At 47.8% G+C, this 22,318-nt stretch overlaps 1 protein-coding gene across 3 annotated transcripts in view; it reads left to right on the top strand.

Annotated features, from left to right (window-relative positions):
* Positions 1–1,410: 1,410 nt before the first annotated feature.
* The window catches only part of LOC116955461 (multivesicular body subunit 12B-like), a 67,375-nt gene continuing 46,467 nt past the window's right edge, over positions 1,411–22,318 (top strand). For 2 of the 3 annotated variants that reach the window (XM_032976557.2, XM_032976554.2), the window contains exon 1: positions 1,411–1,773. Coding sequence is in view for 1 of the 3 variants with exons in the window: in XM_076053015.1 (XP_075909130.1) it covers positions 2,124–2,164 (41 nt within the window). In the remaining 2 variants the exon portion in view is untranslated. The other variant, XM_076053015.1, reaches the window with a different exon arrangement.

Here is a 22,318-nt window from a genome sequence, read left to right as displayed (position 1 = left end):
ACACTACAATACACAACACCACTAAACACTTTACACCACACACTGCTACACCATACACTACAATACACAACACCACTAAACACTTTACACCACACACTGATGCACCATACACTACAATACACAACACCACTAAACACTTTACACCACACACTGCTGCACAATACACTACAATACACAACACCACTAACCACTAAACACTCTACACCATACACTGATGCACCATACACTACAATACACAACACCACTAACACTTTACACCACACACTGCTACACCATACACTACAATACACAACACCACTAAACACTAAACACTTTACACCACACACTGCTGCACCATACACTACAATACACAACACAAGATTTTTGTTTTCTATCTGCCAAGGCCGGAAATATAAACAATATATATTTTAATAATAATTGCTTTGCTATGCAAATAAAAACAATTTGCTCAACCTTGGCCACAATATCTGGGCTTGTCTTCATATAAATCAATGCATAGATTTCTGTTTATATGATTGTGGTTATGGTTGTTTATTAACCCCCCCCCCATGTTGACTCCATGGCTGCGGCCTTGCTATCTCAGTGACTTTTACCGAAATAGCCAACAATATGAATATTCAGAGCGCAGAGAGAGGGAGGGAGGAGAGGGCGGGATTTAAAAAGTGCATAATAAATAAATAATATGCTAATCGTCTCGTGAATAGTGGGTGGGGGTGGGGTGGGATTTAAAACGTACAAAAAATATAAATAATATGCTAATCGCTTCGTGAATAGTGGATGGGGCGGGATTTAAAAAGTATACAGAAATAAATAATATGGTAATCGCTTCGTGAATAGTGGGTGGGATTTAAAAGCAAAAATAAATAAATAATATGCTAATCGCTTCGTGAATAGTGGATGGGGCGGGATTTAAAAAGTATACAGAAATAAATAATATGGTAATCGCTTCGTGAATAGTGGGTGGGATTTAAAAAGTGCAAATAAATAAATAATATGCTAATCGCTTCGTGAATAGTGGGTGGGATTTAAAAAGTGCCAAATAAATAAATAATATGCTAATCGCCTCGTGAATAGTGGGTGGGGGTGGGGCGGGGTGGGATAAAAAAAGTACAAATAAATAAATAATATGCTAATCGCCTCGTGAATAGTGGGTGAGGGTGGGGCGGGGTGGGATTTAAAAAGTGTAAAATAAATAAATAAATATGCCAATCGCTTTGTGAATAGTGGGGTGGGTGGGGGCGGGGTGGGGGTGGAGCCCTTTAAACCCACAGCTGCCCTCGGGGTGGGGGCGGGGTGGGGCGGGATTTTAAAAGTACAAAGCAAATAAATAAATAATATGCTAATCGCTTTGTGAATAGTGGGTGGGATTCAAAAAGTACAAAATAAATAAATAATATGCTAATCGACTCGTGAATAGTGGGGGTGGGGTGGGGGTGGAGCCCTTTAAACCCACAGCTGTTCTCGCCGAGCCTCGCACGGCACTCAACCGCCCAACTCTCTTGCACGATTTTACTGCTAAAGCGGTTGTCGTTTATGGGTGCCGATTAACCATTAGTTTGTTATCGACGTGTTTGTTCGGTGGCGAATAAGTTATCGTATGGAAACCACCACCCCCACCGATCAGAGTTAGCGACTCAATCGTCGTATGCGAAGCGAATTTGCGCGTTATCTGAAATCGCCACACGCGGGAATTTTGTTTAAAAAAAATTTTGTTTATCAATTCGCCCGCGATATCGCCTCAAAAAAAAAGGCACGAGGAGGAAGCTGATTAAGGTAACGCGACGTTTTTATATATTTTAAACAATTACATATATTTTATTTTTTAGCTGTGTTGCAAGTCGCTGGCGGCATTGAAAGCGCCGAAGCTGCCAACGTGGACCCGGTTCGACACCCGGACCACAACAGCTGTTTTAAGTGAAATCTAAGCCGGTAATTGGCCGGGTTTGCGATGATGAAACGTCGTCGGTTGTACGCGATAAAATTGTTAAACTGAACACGAAAAGAAATTGTCGCAGACTTTTTTTTCTCTTTAAAATCGAACTCGCCTCGAAATAACGGGATTGGCCATGACTCCCGCAGCGGCCTAGTCAATCCACGGCGTTGCCTAGAAAGCCCTGCCGAAGATGAAGCGCTTCGCCCGGCCGGTCTTTTCCTTGTGCTCGCTGTAAGTGTGGCCTTTTTTTTATTTTGCGAGGGAAATTTGGCATGAGGGGGATATTGTTACATTTTACTTTTTTGAAATGTAACAAAAAAATGTATTGCCGTGGTCATGTTCGCACATTCATGCCTTTCGTACGTTGCGTATTGTTGTTTTAGCGTGCGGGTTTCGTGTTTGTTTTTATTTTAAATCGCTTTGCCAACGCGTCGCAACAACAATAGTGGCGCGGTCGTGGTGAAGTATGGTCAAACGACGCGAAATGACTCGCACGGCGCGGGGAATGCCTTCATCCCGCAGTGTTTGTACAAAGGGGGACTGTAAGCTACGCTACTTAAAGTGCTGTGCCCGTGCGCGGCAAAGTGTTTAAGAGTTCATAGTTCATTTAGTTCATTTATTTTGGTATAGCCCTGTGAGCCATTCGGCTCTTGAATCGGGTGCAACCTCAACAAACAAAAAACATGAACAAGAAAACATCTTAAAGTGACTTTGTGTGACTGTGCAAACAGAAAATACAGGAAAAAAATATCTAAATATTCCTGAAATAGCACCGTACACCAACGCTGTGTGCAAAAATCCCAGTGGGATGCAAGTGAAATAACAACAACAAGAGGAGTATAAAATCCATTGTTGTACTGTACGTGCTATGTTCCCCGCGTCTACGCGCCCCGCCTTTAACAAACCCGCACTAGGGGAGCGCTCATCCAGCAGTAGATTGACAAAAGGTGTCTCGCCCTCTCTCTCCCTCTCTCTCCCTCTCTCTTTCTCTTTACGCGTACTGTAAAGCATCGTTTATTTTTGGTTTAAAAACTGTTATTTTTGCCTTTTTACATTATGCCTGACTCCGGCCATGGGACTGTGGAACGTCCACTCCCGATCGTCCCACGCTAAAAAGCTCCATCGTGGCCGGTAAAATATGTACACATTTGTCTGGAATTCTGCAGCGATATGCTGCTGCGGATAGACTGATCACGGTCGTAGGAATGTGGAATTTCCATCACTGGCGCAAGACCAGTTTCTCACTTGACTTTTGAACGCATCCGTCAAACTACACATCGATTCACACTCTGGTTCTATTCGGTAAAGTCACGTAGGTAAAAAAAATAAAAACAACAAAAATCACGACGTTTCGGCCACAACACAAGCGGCCTTCATCAGGTGAAGGGATCAGGCTGTCTCGAGGATCCCTTCGCCTGATGAAGGCCGCTTGTGTTGTGGCCGAAACGTCGTGATTTTTGTCGTTTTATTTTTTTTTACCGACGTGACTACCAAATAGAACCAAAGAGTATGGATCCTTGCAGTCACGAAAGCTTCAAATCTAGAATACACGTCGATTATATAACTGCAGTTTTAGAGGTCTACACTGCGTCGATCGAAGCGCTATTATGAATATAAAAATAAGATAGTACATTGTACTCTTATGCGGCACATAACCCGTAAGTGATTGTGACCTGATGTTGACCCTTAAGATGTTCTAGAAGGATTAGAAAGCGGAGAATTAGCACACGTTAGGTACGTAGTAATTCAAGTGTATGCTCCCATAAATTATAGTTCGTAGATCGCTTGGTTGCGATCGCGGGGCAGGGTAGCCCTAAAAGTTCTACAATGCTTTAAAACACACATTTTAGCTTTATCGTAAGCATTGCTGAACCAAGTAATTTACCTCCTGTGGAGTGTGACACTAAAGCGGATGGAGAGCGGGGTTGGTCACAACGCTTGTGTTTATAATTTCAATGATGTGCATTAGGCAGCTATAATTATATTTTAAACTAATTTGCCTATCAATCCAACTTTATTTAAAGGTCCTTTTTTTTTCTTAAACCAGCGTTCCCCCATTTTAAAAAAATATATTATTCTCCAATAAAACTTAAAAAACATTATAATTAGAAAAATAATTAGGTTAGTTTTTTTTATAAGATTAGATTGACGTTATAGTCTTGTACATAGTCAGTGCGAGAACCCCTTTTCTAAATTAGTGGCCAATTAATTCAATGGAAACCAAAATCTAAACTACACTCTCTATATTCTTTGTTCTTTCGGTAAAGTCACGTAGAAGGGAAACTATAAAATCATAACAATAACAGGTCCCTACAGGGTGGGCTGGTAGGAACATTGGAATTTTTCACTTCGTTAAAGTATTGAAAGGGGACGGACGGACGGACACATTAATCTATTGCAGGCTGGTACACTCAGTTTACAACTTCGTTCATACCAGTATAAAAAAATATATTATTCTCGAAACGTCGTGAGAATTTTATTGCTTTATATTTTTATTATTGCATTGTTTCCCTTCTACGTGGTGACTTTACCGAAAGAACCAAGAATATGAATCCCTGCAGTCACGAAAGCTTTAAATCGAAAAATTGTGGTTCATTTGTGGCAAGCGCTTTGTGTGAAATGAGTGCGACTTTTGTCACGTGTTCGTTTGGCAGTCGAAAGCCAATGCAGCTCAACGAGCCTTGGACGGGACAAGGCCGGATCTTGCAGTGGCCCGTCACGACACGTGCCAAGGAATTTTTAATCTGGTGGAATAAGCGAACTCCACTCGGCTACCACCCCCTGATGCTGCCGTGGAATGGCTTTAGAAAATTTAAACAAAAAATGCATTTGTAGTCTGCTGGTGCTGCTTATTCCAAACGCCTTAAAAAAGAGGCAGAGTAAAACATAAATATGGAAAATGGGGGGGGGGGGGGGGAGAGAAAGCACGTGTTAAGAAAATGCGGCAGCGAAATTGAAATTCGATTTAAGTCACACAGTATAGATGAGTTGAGTCGCATACAATGAGGTGTGGGCCCCGCCAAGGCTATTGGCGGAAACGTCAGAAGATATTTTCCCAAAAAATTAAATCGGGCAAAGGGTAGCCAACAAACGGAGTAAACATTAACCGTCTCAGTTTTGTGGACAACGTTTTGTCAATAACAACTGATGTATGCACGTACATGTTGAACATATTTCGTGTTGAGCCTGTGGGCAGCGTTGAGTCTGTGGGCAGTGTTGAGTCTGTGGGTAGTGTTGAGTCTATGGGCAGTGTTGAGTCTATGGGTAGTGTTGAGTCTGTGGGCAGCGTTGAGTCTATGGGCAGCGCTGAGTCTATGGGCAGCGCTGAGTCTATGGGCAGTGTTGAGTCTATGGGCAGTGTTGAGTCTATGGGCAGTGTTGAGTCTATGGTGCAGTGTTGAGTCTATGGGCAGCGTTGAGTCTGTGGGCAGCGTTGAGTCTATGGGCAGTGTTGAGTCTATGGGCAGTGTTGAGTCTATGGGTAGTGTTGAGTCTGTGGGCAGTGTTGAGTCTGTGGGCAGTGTTGAGTCTGGGCTGTGACTCTATGGGCTGTGTTGAGTCTATGGGCAGTGTTGAGTCTATGAGCAGTGTTGAGTCTATGGGCAGTGTTGAGTCTATGGGCAGTGTTGAGTCTATGGGCAGTGTTGAGTCTATGGGCAGTGTTGAGTCTATGGGCAGTGTTGAGTCTGTGGGCAGCGTTGAGTCTGTGGGCAGCGTTGAGTCTATGGGCAGTGTTGAGGCTATGGGCAGTGTTGAGTCTGTGGGCAGCGTTGAGTCTGTGGCCAGCGTTGAGTCTATGGGCAGTGTTGAGTCTGTGGGCTGTGAGTCTATGGGCTGTGTTGAGTCTATGGGCAGTGTTGAGTCTATGGGCAGTGTTGAGTCTATGAGCAGTGCTGAGTCTATGGGCAGTGTTAGTGTATGGGCAGTGTTGAGTCTATGGTGCAGTGTTGAGTCTATGGTGCAGTGTTGAGTCTATGGGCAGTGTTGAGTCTATGGGCAGTGTTAGTCTATGGGCAGTGTTGAGTCTATGGTGCAGTGTTGAGTCTATGGTGCAGTGTTGAGTCTATGGGCAGTGTTGAGTCTATGGGCAGTGTTGAGTCTATGGTGCAGTGTTAAGTCTATGGGCAGTGTTGAGTCTATGGGCGGTGTTTAGTCTATGGTGCAGTGTTGAGTCTATGGGCAGTGTTGAGTCTACGGGCAGTGTTGAGTCTACGGGCAGTGTTGAGTCTACGGGCAGTGTTGAGTCTATGGGCAGTGTTGAGTCTATGGGCAGTGTTGAGTCTATGGGCGGTGTTTAGTCTATGGTGCAGTGTTGAGTCTATGGGCAGTGTTGAGTCTACGGGCAGTGTTGAGTCTATGGGCAGTGTTGAGTCTATGGGCGGTGTTGAGTCTATGGGCAGTGTTGAGTCTATGGGCAGTATGTATGTTGAACTTCTTTCGCCACAGTGCACAGCCAAACGTGCTAATCGGAGGTGATTGAAATGGTGTACTGTACAATACTGTACAGGTAACGATTGAAGCTCTGAACAAAGGAAGTCTGCAAAGTGGGGCTCCAAATAGAATTGAGCAAGGTCATGGACGGCAAGGTCACCAAGGGGATCTGCTTTTTTTGGGATGTTTATCCTTTGGGGGGCCGGGGGGGAAGTTCCTTTTTAATTTGTCAACGTGCAATCAAAACTCTTTTTACCACCGCAGTTATCGTGACTCATCATGGAGTTCATTTGTGCGTTCGTTTCTCAGTCTGCTTGTCCTGGTAAGGGTCGCGGCGGCAGCGTGTTGAGTGGTGACGTCCAGACCTCTCTTTCCCTGGCGACAGACTCCAGCACTACTACACACTACTACACTACACTATACACTACTACACTATACACTACTACACTATAGCAGCGTGTTGAGTGGTGGCGTCCAGACCTCCCTTTCCCTGGCGACAGACTCCAGCACTACTACACTATACACTACTGCACTACACTATACACTACTACACTATAGCAGCGTGTTGAGTAGTGGCGTCCAGACCTCCCTTTCCCTGGCGACAGACTCCAGCACTACTACACTATACACTACACTATACACTACTACACTATACACTACTACACTATAGCAGCGTGTTGAGTAGTGGCGTTCAGACCTCCCTTTCCCTGGCGACAGACTCCAGCACTGCTATACTATACACTACTACACTGCACTATACACTACTGCACTATACACTACTGCACTATACACTACTGCACTATACACTACTGCACTATACACTACTGCACTATACACTACTGCACTATACACTACTGCACTATACACTACTGCACTATACACTACTGCACTATACACTACTGCACTATACACTACTGCACTATACACTACTGCACTATACACTACTACACTATACACTACTATACACTACTATACACTACACTATACACTACTATACATTACTATACACGACTACATTATACACTACACTATACGCTACTATACACTTATACACTACTATACACAGACTCTAGTTCTTCCTAGGGAATTCCCAGGCCAGCCGAGCGACAGTCTCGCCAGCGTGTCCTGGGCTGGCCCCAGGGCCTTGGCCGAGTGTATTAATAGAGTGTGTTCAATAATTGACGGTCTTACCGATAGCAATCTGATTATATAGCGGAGACGCAGTGATTATTATATTTTTTTTAAGCACAGTTAGTTGAATTGAGCAAATGTCGAAGCGCTTGGGAAAAAAATGATGGGAGGGAATTCCAAAATTAGCAGCACATTGCGTTATGAACAGGCTCAGTGACTTTCATTCGATTTTAAGGGACGCTGCGGTGGCTAGGAGATGTTAAGGCCGTCGCCTGGTATGCAGGAGGTCGTGTGGGTTCGATCACAACCCTGACGTCTGCTGCTGTATATTTGGAGTTTGCGTTAGTTTCTCCCCGTGGTCGCGAGGATTTTTCTGCGATTCCTCCGGTTTCTCCCAAATACTCTAAACATAAGTATGCATTTAAAAACTAAGCTATGTTTTATTTTATCAGGCAAGCCCCACTGAGCTATGTAGCTCTTCTTCAGAAGCGACCTGGCCACAGGTGATCGCTCAACAAAGTGGCGTGTGATCATGTGGAAATGTACAGCAAGCCAATTCGAAGGGCCGAATTGAACTTGTGAAATAAACAAATACTCTAAAGCAGTGGTTCTTAACCTGGGTTCGATCGAACCCCAGGGGTTCGGTGAGTCGATCTCAGGGGTTCGGCAGAGCCCCCGCCACGGAGGTCCGGACACACTTGAATTATTGTGTAAATTTGTGATGACACACACGGCCCGCTTGGCCATCACTGGCTGCAGATGATCACGCTACACTGCTTGGCCAATCAGCGCTGCGGGGAATTTAGTGCGTACTCAGTAGTCAACGTGTGACTGTTGTTGTCGTACGTCGTGTGATTTCTTTAATATGTTATCCATACTAACTATGTCGGGCAAAAGAAGAAAGTGGTCGGACGAATATGTACAACATGGATTCTCATGTATCACGGAACGTGATGGGAGTGAGCGTCCTATCTGCATGATTTGCAACGCCAAGTTGAGCAACTCTAGTCTTGCACTGGTAAAACTAAAGGAACACTTCTTGAAGCTGCATGGAGACGGGGAATACAAGAACACAACACTTGCTGAATTCAGGGTGAAGAGAGCCAGATTCGATGAAAGGGCCACTCTGCCTGCTCTTGGATTTGTACCTGTTAACAAACCGATCCTGACAGCATCGTACGAAGTTGCTTACCTGATCGCAAAGCAGGGCAAGCCACACACCATTGGTGAAACACTTGTGAAACCAGCTGCATTAAAGATGGCGAATCTGATACTCGGAACAGCGGCCGAAGGTAAATTATCCCAAATTCCCCTTTCAAATGACACCGTCAGTGACAGAATAGAAGACATGAGTAAAGACATCTTGGCTCAAGTAGTCGCGGATCTGATTTCAAGCCCGGCAAAATTCAGCCTTCAACTCGACGAAACCACAGACGTTTCTGATCTAAGCCAGCTTGCTGTTTTTGTACGCTACGTGAAAGACGACATGATAAAAGAAGAGTTTGTATTTTGTAAGCCTCTTACAACAACAACGAAGGCAGCCGATGTGAAGAAGCTTGTGGATGACTTCTTCAGAGACAACAATCTTTCATGGGATATGGTTTCTGCAGTTTGTACGGACGGAGCTCCAGTCATGCTGGGAAGAAAGTCTGGTTTTGGTGCGCTAGTAAAGGCCGATGCACCACACATCATTGTGACGCATTGTATTCTGCACAGGCATGCGTTGGCAACAAAAATCTTACCTCCAAAAATGACAGAAGTATTAAAAACTGTGGTGGAATGTGTGAACTATGTGCGAAAAAGTGCTCTGAGGCACCGCATCTTCAGTGAGCTGTGTAAAGAAATGGGCTCTGAATTTGAGGTACTTCTGCTCCATTCTAATATTCGGTGGTTATCCCAGGGACAGGTGCTGAATCGTGTTTTTGCCATGCGTGTGGAATTAGCCCTATTTTTGCAAGAGCACCAACACTGCCATGCAGATTGCTTCAAAAATCCTGAGTTCATTCTCATTTTAGCGTACATGGCTGATATATTCGCAGCTCTCAATCATCTCAATCAGCAGATGCAGGGTGGTGGAGTCAATATCATGGAAGCGGAAGAACACCTGAAGGCTTTTCAAAAAAAGCTACCGTTATGGAAACGACGAACAGAGAACAATAACTTCGCAAACTTCTCGCTTCTGGACGACTGTGCAAGTAAGGTCGAAGATGTGTCTGGAATCGGAGATATTTCTGTATCCACGGAACTGAAGCAAACAATTGCCACGCACTTAGATGAGCTTGCAAAGTCTCTCGACAGATATTTCCCTACAAGAGAGTCATATCCAGCATGGGTGAGACAGCCGTTCACGTTTGCTGTTGAAACAGCAGATGTCAATGATGAATTCCTCGACGAAATCATTGAAATTCAGCAGAGCCAGGTTCAACAGCAACTCTTCAGAACAACAACGCTCTCAATGTTTTGGTGTCGACAAATGAACAAGTATCCAGTTATTGCTAAGAAAGCCCTGGATTTTTTTATACCATTTGTTACAACATATCTTTGTGAGCAATCCTTTTCGAGGATGCTGGACATAAAAACGAAGAAAAGGAACAGACTTTGCTGTGAAAATGACATGAGAGTGGCACTTGCCAAGGTGAAGCCACGCATATCTGAACTGATCTCTCAAAGGCAACAGCAGAAGTCACATTGATTTCCAGGTATGTAATTTGTTGTGAGTTTATGCATTCTGTTGGTTTTATTCTTTGAACAAGGTAATGTTCATGCACGGCTCATTTTGTGTACCAGTAAAAAACATATCTGTCTTGAATTTGAAAAAAATCACATTTTATTTTTCACTAAAGAGGGGTTCGGTGAATGCGCATATGAAACTGGTGGGGTTCGGTACCTCCAACAAGGTTAAGAACCACTGCTCTAAAGGCACATGGATTCTCAATGTGGAGGGAAAACTGGAGGAACCGGAGAAAAATCCACCCACCCAACCAAACTCCAAATATGCTGCAGATGTCGGGGTCGGGTTGGAATCAACGACCTCCTATATACCAGGCGAGGTAGTTAACATCTCGCCACCGCTTTAGATTTCCACGCGATGATGATAAGCCACCTCTCGTTGATCTATGATATGTGATGGCCAAGTCTCTTCTGAAAAAAAAGAGCTATATAGCTCAGTGGGGCCTTACCTGGTAAAAAAATAAAGTTTAGTTTAGCTTCATGCCCACAGCGCCTTATCACGGCGCAACATCACCTGGGGGGCACACATCTTTGTGAGGGGCGCACCTCTGGTTGGCTGCTTGCTCGCGGTCAAGTGACGCACTTCAACCAATCCGTGCCGCGTTAAACACAATGACAGAGTCACAGAATGACAGAATGACAGACCTGGGTGTTTATATATATTTACACCCACAAGGGCTGTCTAGGGCTCCCTCTGTTGGACATCTATCCGCCAGCAGTGGCGCTACGAAGCAATTGCAGGGTAGCACCTTTACCTTTAAAAGGCAGCTTTGATGATTCATGCGGTAGGTGGTGTTTGATTAATCGAATGAATACCCACAAGGGCTATACTCGTTGGTTTTTTTCGGCAAAGTCACGTAGGTAAAATTAAATAAATGAGCAAAGCCAAACTTTAGCTGCCTTTTAATTGTACAGCCATTTCCATCTCTTCCAGTTGGTTTCTCTCATTTTCGACAACCGCTCGCCATCGCCTCTCTGTCCCCCTAACCCCCTGCAGCATAACAAAAGGCAGCTTAACTTAGCCCCCACGGCCCTTCCTGGCTCCTCCCCCCCCCCTTAACCTGTATATATATAATCTCGGGTCTCTTAGAGCTCTCTTCACTTGATGCAGCTATTTTGCAGTGACGGTTTCCACCTGAAGACGACGGAAGCTTGTGCTGCCTCCGAAACGTCGTGATTTAATTTGGTTGTTTTCATTTATTTTATTTTACCTTACGTGACTTTACCCGACAAAAAAATCAAATGGTGTGAATCCTTGCAGTCACGGAAGCGTCAAATCTTGAACTCGCAAGGGCTGTCTAGGGCTCCCGCTCGTGTACACATCTCCAGCAGTGACGCTGTGAAGCAATTGCAGGGTAGCACCTTGACCTGTAAACGGCAGCGATGATGATTCATGAGGTGGGTGGTGTTTTATTGATAGAATTCATACCCACAAGGGCCGACACGGCAGTCCCACTCCACCCCCCCCCCCCTTCAAAGAAATATAAGTTGTTGGCTAATTTTGTTTATGCTATGCTTCATTAGCTTATCTACAAAAGCACGAATGTTTGTCAAGATTATCATCGCTCTTTTTTTCCCTTCTGCTTCATAAATCTTTGAGTAACGCTTTCCACGATGTGAAAAACAATACTCCTCCTGGCGAGGCCACTTTTGGCGAGATTAGAAGGCTCGTGACGAACATGGCCCTTGCCAAGGGGCCCGAATTGAACTTGTGAAATCAACTATTTTCAAATACACAATGACACGTACTTTCCATAAATACTCACCCATATATGCCACACATACACACGAGCACACCCATACATAAACACCACAAACGCGTGACACTTGCCATGCCTACATACACTATACACACTCGCACACCTGTCATAAATACTCAGCGTACAGATTTGCACGTGCCATTACCGACAGCACATACCAATACACAGCTTTCGTATGTGTATTACATGTGTGTGTGTGTGTTGAACTTATTTCGCGCCGTACGTGGCCAGCCGTGCTAATCGGAGGTGCGTGCTAATGTATAGCATATACATAACACATGCCATACACACTAATACGTCGTATATCGGACAAACATCCCCCGTATAGCCTTAACAGACTGTTGGAGCAAGTGCTGATAGTGAGCACCTATGAAGGCTGGCACGGCACACGAGGGGGTGGGTAGCCAACACCACGCCCGGCCGCCTTTGTCTCCCCAGGAGCGATGTTTCAATGCTGCACCGGGTGCTCATTTGAGGCTGAATCGACCTAGGGTAGGCCCAGGATCGGTTCGGATAATCGTCACTGGTGTTGGCCGCGAGCCGGAATGGAACTCGGGTCGCCAGGTTTCTTCACGCAGCGTAGCGCTCACCGCTACACCACCGCTACCCACACGTCGTGTATAGACACACACGCACACCACGCACACGAACGCACTTCATATACATGCACACACGCCACAACAACAACAACAACCGCCATTCGCCACTAAGTGGCGGTGACGTCACCACGACACTTTGTGCCAGGCCATGTGCACCTTGAGGCCACGTGAAGTGTTGGAGCAGACCCAGGTGCCACGGGTCGACTGACTGAGAAGACCGAGATGACTGGCTGATGGCACCACCTGTGCCCCCTACTGTGCCAACCTGCTGTGCCTCAGCCACCCGGCGCTCCGCTCGTTGTTGTGAGCGTCGCTCCTCCGCCCTCTTTTGTTTGTTGGAGGGCGACTGCCTCCAACTGCCCAGTAGCGTCCTTCACGAGTTTCCTCCACACACGCCACACTCGCTAACACACACATGCCACACTCGCTAACACACATGCCATACACAGACACTAACCACTGCGCCACCACTCCACCACGGCTCGCATCAGTGGTGACTGATATCTGCACCGCTCCTGAGGCTAATCCACACTGACCAGTGGGATGAAGCACGTTTCAAAAAAAAAAATCCCCCGCGGTTAAGTCATGGGCAGGCCCATCATCCAGCAGTGGATTGACAAAGGGCTGTGAATGACCATATTTCAATGGGTCTCAAAAGTACACGTGTTTTTTACACAAGTGAAACGTTAAGCTCGCTCGGTTGGCTACCTGCTGCAATGATTGACCATTGTGGAAATGATTCTATTAATCCACGTTCATTCATCCGTACGGAAAATTATTTAGCCTCTGACAAGGAGGAGCTTTTTTGCGTTCAGGTTGTCCCCCCCCCCACCCCGCACCTGATAAGCACGTTTGGCTACTGTACAGTGCGAAAGAAGTTCAACCTACATACAGAATGTGATCAGTTCGGCTGGCGATACATTTCCACATGATGATAGGCCTCTTCGTTGAGCTATCATTTGTGGCCACGCCACTTCTGAAAGAGAGCTGTACGGCCCAGTGGGCTTTGCCTGCTATACTGGAAATAGTTAATGGTAAAAATAGTATCTCAATGTAAGTCTATGAGTCTCTGAGTATATGACTCCACTTAAATCTCTGTCTGTATGTGTGTCCGTCGTCGAAGCTTAAATTATTTAAATTTTGCCAGGTAGAGCCCACTGAGCTATGTAGCTCTTTTTCAGAAGCGACCTGGTCGCGAATGATGACTCAATGAAGTGGGCTCATAGTCACGTGGAATTGTATAGCGGCAGCCAATTACTCTACAGCGCATGTTGCTAAAATCCGCGCGACCGCGGAGAGAGAGACACGCAAACTCAAAAATATACAGCAGGCGTCAGGGTCGGGATCGAACCCACGACCTCCTGTATACCAGGCGAGGTAGTTAATGTCTCGCCACCATAGTTAACATCTCGCCAACGTTCCAGGCAATGTAGTTAACAAAATCAAATTCCCCCCGCCCCTCCCACAAATAGAGTCCAGTTATCCCCCTCACTCGTCCGGAACATGGGCCCTTAGTGCAGTTGCATCGCCGACGCACTCCGATAGCCATGCCACCGCTCAGAATGCGTGCCGCTTGTTGCCATGTCGGCTGTGTGGGAATGGCTTCTCTTGTGTAGTCGTGTGGAGCCGGCGTTTTACAATGAGTGCATTGTTAATGCAAGGGCTTCCTGGTGCATCTCTGAGTCCTATTGATTCAGGACGGATCGAAATGAATTACGTCCGTGATTGTGAAGTTTCCAGTGAGAGTAACATTTTTGGTTAATGGGGAAAAAATGTGCAAGCGATGCCACCATTGTGTAATGATTATCAGACTGGACTTTCAGATCCAGGGGTTGACTGTCGAATTCCACGTGTAAATGCTCATTAAAACCCTCTCCCGTTCCGAGACGTCTGCAAGTCGCAGGTTGTGGGTGTCCCCTTCACCGCCAAACCACGTGAACACAGCGAGTGGTTCAGCGTTAATTTTATTTCGAGAGAGGCGTGGTAGTAGCAGCAGCAGAGAGGCGCCGTTGATTTTTTTTAAAAACGTCGTTGCTCACCACAGAGAACTGAAGCGACACGACCGCCGGCGCCAAAACTGTGCCTTGTGGGCGCCTCGGCACTACGTCTTCTGAACCTGAAGACGTGCCGATAAAGTTACTGAATTTTCGATCTTGTACGCCATCGAAATGGCATCGGAAGAAAAAGCGGTGGCGTACACCATCGGAATGGGGAAAGGGTTACACGGCTAGGAAATATCTTACTGTATAGAGGACTGCGGAGCTTGTGGCAATCGTTGTTGGCATCAGCCCACCAACTGGCTGCTGAACTTCCAGTTCGTCTGTGTTTTCCGTCGGTGATTGCGAGAGATGCAGCTTCCACCAACGATGATGCCGCGATATGAAACTGAACATTTTATTTTTCATCTCCCAGAGGTTGCGGTCGAAACAACGTTGCTAGTCTCTTGACTCACCAAACACTGTCCCTTCTCCAGCCAGCCTGCCAGCCTGTACTAACGGGTTCACCACAGTCGATTGGCAGGCCCACGGTCGTGGTAGGGTAAAGTGTGGGTAACTCCCACCTCTTCCGAGACGTATGGGCCAGCGTGGGAAAGTAGGCCAAGAACAACACCCCTCTGGAGCATTGCCTTTCATTTGGCCACTGTACCACTCCCCCCCCCGTTGGATTTTGTGTTCAACAGAGGACTAAACTCCCTTGCATGACCCAACATGGTTCTGAGAAATAAATGTATGAATAATGAATGTTTGTTTGCATGTCAGTAAATGAACATTAATCGTTGTGTTGTACTTCTAAGCTCCCACATCTGTGCTTCCCCCACCCGCCCCCCTCCCCCCCAGAGCATAGACACAGCAGGGGGGAGGGGGTGGGCGCTATGTCCGACGTTTCTCTGCACGTTTCCGGGAGCTTCTTCGGGCTTCATAACTCGGCTCCCTGAAGAAGCTCCCACCCAGCACGTGGCGCATGAAACGTCGGACATCGTGCCAAACAATACGTAGAGGAACGAGGCGCCGCGCGGCAGAGAGAGAGGGAGAGTGAGCTCGTTGACCGTTTGTATAACCTGCGATCATTGAATCTCGCCTGGGTTTCCACGCTGGATTACGCTGGGGCGTTGCCTAGGCATTGGCTTCAATATCGCCACAGGGCTTAAGGCAAGGCCCGGCTTGAATAACAGATGCAGCAGGAATGTTGCGAGCATATTTTGGTCCGTGAAGTCCCTTACACTTACCGGTTGCCGGGGACACACAGCCCTCTCCGTCACGTTACGTAGATATGTCGCGGTAGGATGTGCGACGTTGTGCTGTGCTCGGCAAAATTCGTTGTCTTTCCCATCGCAGTTGGGTTGATTGGTGACCCAGCGCTCGCTGATTAACTCCAGGCACGCGTTTACTGATTCACTCCAGTCACTCGCCTACTGCCAGTCACTCGCCTACTGCCAGTCACTCGCCTACTGCCAGTCTCTCGCCTACTGCCAGTCTCTCGCCTACTGCCGGTCACTCGCCTACTGCCAGTCACTCGCCTACTGCCAGTCACTCGCCTACTGCCAGTCTCTCGCCTACTGCCGGTCTCTCGCCTACTGCCAGTCACTCGCCTACTGCCAGTCACTCGCCTACTGCCAGTCACTCGCCTACTGCCGGTCACTCGCCTACTGCCGGTCACTCGCCTACTGCCAGTCACTCGCCTACTGCCAGTCACTCGCCTACTGCCAGTCACTCGCCTACTGCCAGTCACTCGCCTACTGCCAGTCTCTCACCTACTGCCAGTCTCTCGCCTACTGCCAGTCACTCGCCTACTGCCAGTCACTCGCCTACTGCCAGTCACTCGCCTACTGCCGGTCTCTCGCCTACTGCCAGTCACTCGCCTACTGCCAGTCACTCGCCTACTGCCAGTCTCTCGCCTACTGCCAGTCACTCGCCTACTGCCAGTCACTCGCCTACTGCCAGTCACTCGCCTACTGCCAGTCTCTCGCCTACTGCCAGTCTCTCGCCTACTGCCAGTCACTCGCCTACTGCCAGTCACTCGCCTACTGCCAGTCACTCGCCTACTGCCAGTCACTCGCCTACTGCCAGTCACTCGCCTACTGCCAGTCACTCGCCTACTGCCAGTCACTCGCCTACTGCCAGTCACTCGCCTACTGCCAGTCACTCGCCTACTGCCAGTCACTCGCCTACTGCCAGTCTCTCGCCTACTGCCAGTCACTCGCCTACTGCCAGTCACTCGCCTAGTGCCAGTCACTCGCCTACTGCCAGTCTCTCGCCTACTGCCAGTCACTCGCCTACTGCCAGTCACTCGCCTACTGCCAGTCACTCGCCTACTGCCAGTCTCTCGCCTACTGCCAGTCACTCGCCTACTGCCAGTCACTCGCCTACTGCCAGTCACTTGCCTACTGCCAGTCACTCGCCTACTTGTATTTCTTCTATTGCTACTACTACAGTGATTCTAGTTTCCGGGAACGTCACTCGTTGATATCTCCACCCGTGTTGAGGACTCTGCCACCAGACTGTGACGGTGTTGTCTCATCCCCACTGTATCCAACCACCACACTGCAGATCACAACAGCACCCACTCACCACACTGCAGGTCACAACAGCACCCACTCACCACACTGCAGGTGACAACAGCACCCACTCACCACACTGCAGGTCACAACAGCACCCACTCTCCACACTACAGGTCACAACAGCACCCACTCACCACACTGCAGGTCACAACAACACACTCGCTACCACACTGCAGGTCACAACAGCACCCACTCACCACACTGCAGGTGACAACAGCACCCACTCACCACACTGCAGGTGACAACAGCACCCACTCACCACACTGCAGGTCACAACAGCACCCACTCTCCACACTGCAGGTCACAACAGCACACTCACTACCACACTGCAGGTCACAACAGCACCCACTCTCCACACTGCAGGTCACAACAGCACACTCACTACCACACTGCAGGTCACAACAGCACCCACTCACCACAACACACTCACCCACTCACCACATTGCAGGTCACAACAACACACTTACTAGCACACTCACTACTACACTGCAGGTCAAAGCACAGTCACCAAACCTATTTACTCACGCACCCACTCACTCGCCACACTGCAGCTCCAAACAATTCTCTCTCTGTGCTTATTCCCTTGTACTGTGGAATTTCCCTCCCATTGTCTCGCTTATCTTCTCACCAATCCCATAAACATCTTTACATTACATTATGAGACCTCCTTTGCCAGAAACAAGATATAGGAATAGCTTTTACCCTTTTAACTGGCACAAAAACATGATGCCTTGAATAAAGGTGTCAGTTTTTGTGCCAGTTAAAAGGGTAAAACCTATTCCTATATCTTTACATTATTTTCCAATGCACCTTTAAACAGTGCTGTTTGTTGCTTACCACTTGGCGTGTTGGTCTTTGGGCCCTGTGCTCAGCAACAACCACTTTGGACACCAACGTCTTGAACTGTTTACAGCCTCATGTCACTATACACTGCTATACACTATACACTACACTATCATGGTACAGCCTCATGTTGGTTCTCTGCTGTCGCCCCGTCGGTGTGGAACTCTCGAACTCCTTTGCAGATACACATACGCAACATCGTGTGCACTCTGACTTCCAAGAAACATCTAAAGGCATCCTCCTCTCTCTCTCTCTCTCTGTTGGGGTCGGGGCTTTCAGGGCAGCCCTGAGCTTAGCGCCGTGCCTCTCAGTCGTTGACGTCTGCAAAAATCCGGTGCATTATTAATGTCATTGTCATCGTTATCATTATCAACAACTGTGATTTTTTTTTTTTAAAGAAACTCGCTTGCCACTGATGTTAGCACATTCCTGTCAACCCGTTATCAGTGCCGTACCTTATTACAGACCAATTCCGACCTTATTGGTCACCCCGTGCCCTTTATAAATCTCAACGTTCGTCCTACAAAGTCCCATCACAAGGGAGAAACACAGAGACAAATAATTAATTTAAATTAATTAATCCTCCTTCTTTGGTTCTTTCGGTAAAGTCACATAGAATGAGAATAAAATAATAAATTGATAAAATAAAATAACACAATAAAATTCTCACGACGTTTCGGCCACAAGCTCAGACCGCGACCTTTAAGGTCGCGGTCTGAGCTTGGCTGTGTTCGCTCCAGCGCTGTCCCCCAGACAGTCTCGTCCCTTCACCTGATGAAGGCCACTTGTGTTGTGGCCGAAACGTCGTGATAATTTTATTGTGTTATTTTATTTTATCAATTTATTTTATTCTCATTCTACGTGACTTTACCGAAAGAACCAAAGAAGATGAATCCTTGCAGTCACGAAAGCTTTAAATCGAAAATTAATTAATCCGTATCGAAACAGCTGTGCGCCGTATGTACCGTATGGGATGACGGGTATTTGTTAGCCGTGACTAAATTGTTGACATTCCTGTGCTCAAGTCAAGTCACTTCACGATTACCCTAAACATTACCCACGGCTTCAAAATACTGCCCATCAGAGATCACTACTTTTCAGTATTTATCTTAAAGATAGACTCACTCCCCACCATAGGAATGTGGATTTTCCACAAATGGCTCGGAGCAATACACTGGAGGTGAACCCACTGCCTCAATGCCCCTTTGTGTAGGAAATCCCTTTCAGGTGAGCACTCGAGATGTCGAGATAAGTCTCGCGGGAAAAAAATGTTGGTCAACAATGAAGCAAATAGAAATGGGTGCAAAATCAATAAAATAAAAAAATCAGAGACATCCAGATATACATCAGAGCGGTGACAACCAAATCGACATCAGAGCAGAGACAACCAGATGGATATCAGAGCAGGAACAACCATATGGAGATCAGAGCAGGGACAACCAGATGGATATCAGAGCAGGGACAACCAGATGGATATCAGAGCAGGGATAACCAGATGGATATCAGAGCATGGACAACCAGATGGATATCAGAGCAGGGATAACCAGATGGATGTCAGAGCAGGGACAACCAGATGGATATCAGAGCAGGGATAACCAGATGGATATCAGAGCAGGGATAACCAGATGGATATCAGAGCAGGGACAACCAGATGGAGATCAGAGCAGGGACAACCAGATGGAGATCAGAGCAGGAACAACCAGATGGATATCAGAGCAGGGACAACCAGATGGATATCAGAGCAGGGACAACCAGATGGATATCAGAGCAGGGACAACCAGATGGAGATCAGAGCAGGGACAACCAGATGGATATCAGAGCAGGGACAACCAGATGGATATCAGAGCATGGACAACCATATGGATATCAGAGCATGGACAACCAGATGGATATGAGAGCAGGAACAACCAGATGGATATCAGAGCAGGGACAACCAGATGGATATCAGAGCAGGGACAACCAGATGGATATCAGAGCAGGGACAACCAGATGGAGATCAGAGCAGGGACAACCAGATGGATATCAGAGCAGGGACAACCAGATGGAGATCAGAGCAGGGACAACCAGATGGAGATCAGAGCAGGGACAACCAGATGGAGATCAGAGCAGGGACAGCCAGATAGACATCATACCAGATACACCCAGATAGAGTTCAGAGCGGAGACGACCACATTACAGAATAAATCGATAACAGTGCGCGAATATGAACAATGATTACATTTAATGTATTTCCTGTAACGAAAGTTGGGACGAAAAACGAGTGTCCTCAGCCGCCGTGCATCCCGCAAACCTAACACGTGGAAGGGCCCAATCGGAACACAGCTTTGGGGGGGGAGGGGGGGAAGTTAATAAACCAAATTCTTGGCTTTCTCTCATCGCGCGAGGTCTCAGAAAAAGTTTGGGGGGTCCCCCCGTCTCTCGCAGCAGCCTCTCTCGAGTAAGAGGAACAATCATTTCCATTGTACGGCTGTTGAGAATGGAGTCCCGTGGGGGGGGGAGGGGGGGCCCCTTCCCCTATCCCCCGCCCTCCGCCTCTCTGCTCTGGCCGTAAGAGCCGTCCCTGGGGGGTACGGCGAAGCGGGGTAGACCGCCCCTGTCCCCGCGCTGTGGGGGTGGGTGGGTGGGGGGCCCACATTGCGCACGGAATAATCACACGGAGCGTCGTCGCGGGCGACAGTCGACACAGGCACACACAGCATTGTCAACCACGGTGGCCGTCCTGGTCAACGCTGCTTTGTGTATGAACCGCAAATGCTACGCACCGTCTCCTTAACTCACAGTGGACAGTAAAGATCCTGCGACTGTTACGTCAGATTCGGAATATGTGTTCGTACCGCTGGAGTAATCCGATGCGCTATGAAGCTCTTTTTCACAGATGTCCAGTAGGGGGCGGGTAAGAACGTTACAACAACAAACGGTACAAAGACATGACAGTAGTTCAAGTGCAAGAAAGCTAAACAAATCGCCCGTCAAACGCATACAAATACAACGGAATCATCCCCATCCTACCAGGCAAACCCCACTGAGGTATGAACTTATTTTTCAGTAGCGACCTGACCGTCACAAATAATAGCTCGACAAATCTCCAACGTGAATTGCGGATTGTAACGGCATTCGTTTATACGCGACTTTACCGAAAAAAACTAATGAGTGTGTTGAACTTCTTTTGAAGGCGTGCTAATATGCATGAAGCAGTTCTAAAAAAAAAACTAGTTTTCAACGTAGATTTTAATAGCGCGTGGCTCACGTGGCTTCATAATATCGGAAGGAAGAGCGTTCCAGACGGCCGCAGAAGCGCATCTGAAAACGCGCGGTGCCGGTGGTGGAAGTTCCACACTCGTACGGGCGAGCACGATTCCATCCATGGGACAACCACCTGTTGACCCCTCCACAACGTGGTATGGATTTTATTGACCCCGAGAGGGATGATGGGCTGAGTCCCAACCCACCTCGAACCGGGATTTGAACAACCTTGATGGCAAGCCGCTTGCTCTGCAGCCGAGCCATCTGACCTGTTACATTCCCGGGTAAACAAATGTCATCGTAATCTTTTTCACCCACCCACCTACCCGCCAATTCCTCTTTGACAGTGTCCTGATGGAAACAAGCACTGGCCGTGGCCGGGGAAGTGTGTAGGGGTGTGTGGACGTGTGTGTGTGCGCGCTTGTGTGGAGCGGAAGTGTAGCGGGTTGGCGCTACGCTGCGCTACAAACCTGGGGACACCCGGGTTCGATTCCCGCTCACGGCCAACACCGGTGACGATTATCCTGAACCGGTCTTGGGCCCTCCCCCAGGTCGACTCGGCCTCCAAATGAGCACCTGGTGCGGTGGATAAAAAACATCGCCACCGGGGAGACAAAGGCGGTCGGGCGTGGTGCCGGCCACCCACCCCCTCGTGTACCGTTCCGGCCTTAATAGGTGCTACTCGCTAACAGCACTTGCCCCAACAGTCTGTTAAGGCTACACGGGGGATCTTTGTCTTTGTGCGTACGTGGAGCGGAGAGCGGCCCGCTGCACTTTCGAACCGCGCGCGGCACGAATTGGATTCCCGCTCACGGCCACCAACGCCAGTGACGATTGTTTGTGACCGGGCCTGGGCCTCCCCTAGGTCGACTCGGCCTCAAATGAGAACCTGGCGCGCAGTGCGTGAAACATCAGCACCGGGGAGACAAAGGCGGCCGGGCGTGGTGCTGGCCACCCCCGCCCTCTCTGTGTGCCGTGTTGGCACTTGCCCCACGCGTCTGTGAAGGGTACACACACAGGGGGGGGTGGGGGTCTTTGTTGTATTGTGCGAGTGTGATTTTATATATATCGCAGTTGCTAAGCGAAAAGA

This window comes from Petromyzon marinus, chromosome 59 (genome assembly GCF_048934315.1).
Source record: "Petromyzon marinus isolate PM22_M1 ecotype Great Lakes invasive population chromosome 59, UKy_Petmar_22M1.pri1.0, whole genome shotgun sequence".
Lineage (NCBI taxonomy): Eukaryota > Metazoa > Chordata > Hyperoartia > Petromyzontiformes > Petromyzontidae > Petromyzon > Petromyzon marinus.
This window is presented reverse-complemented; position numbering and strand designations above follow the sequence as displayed.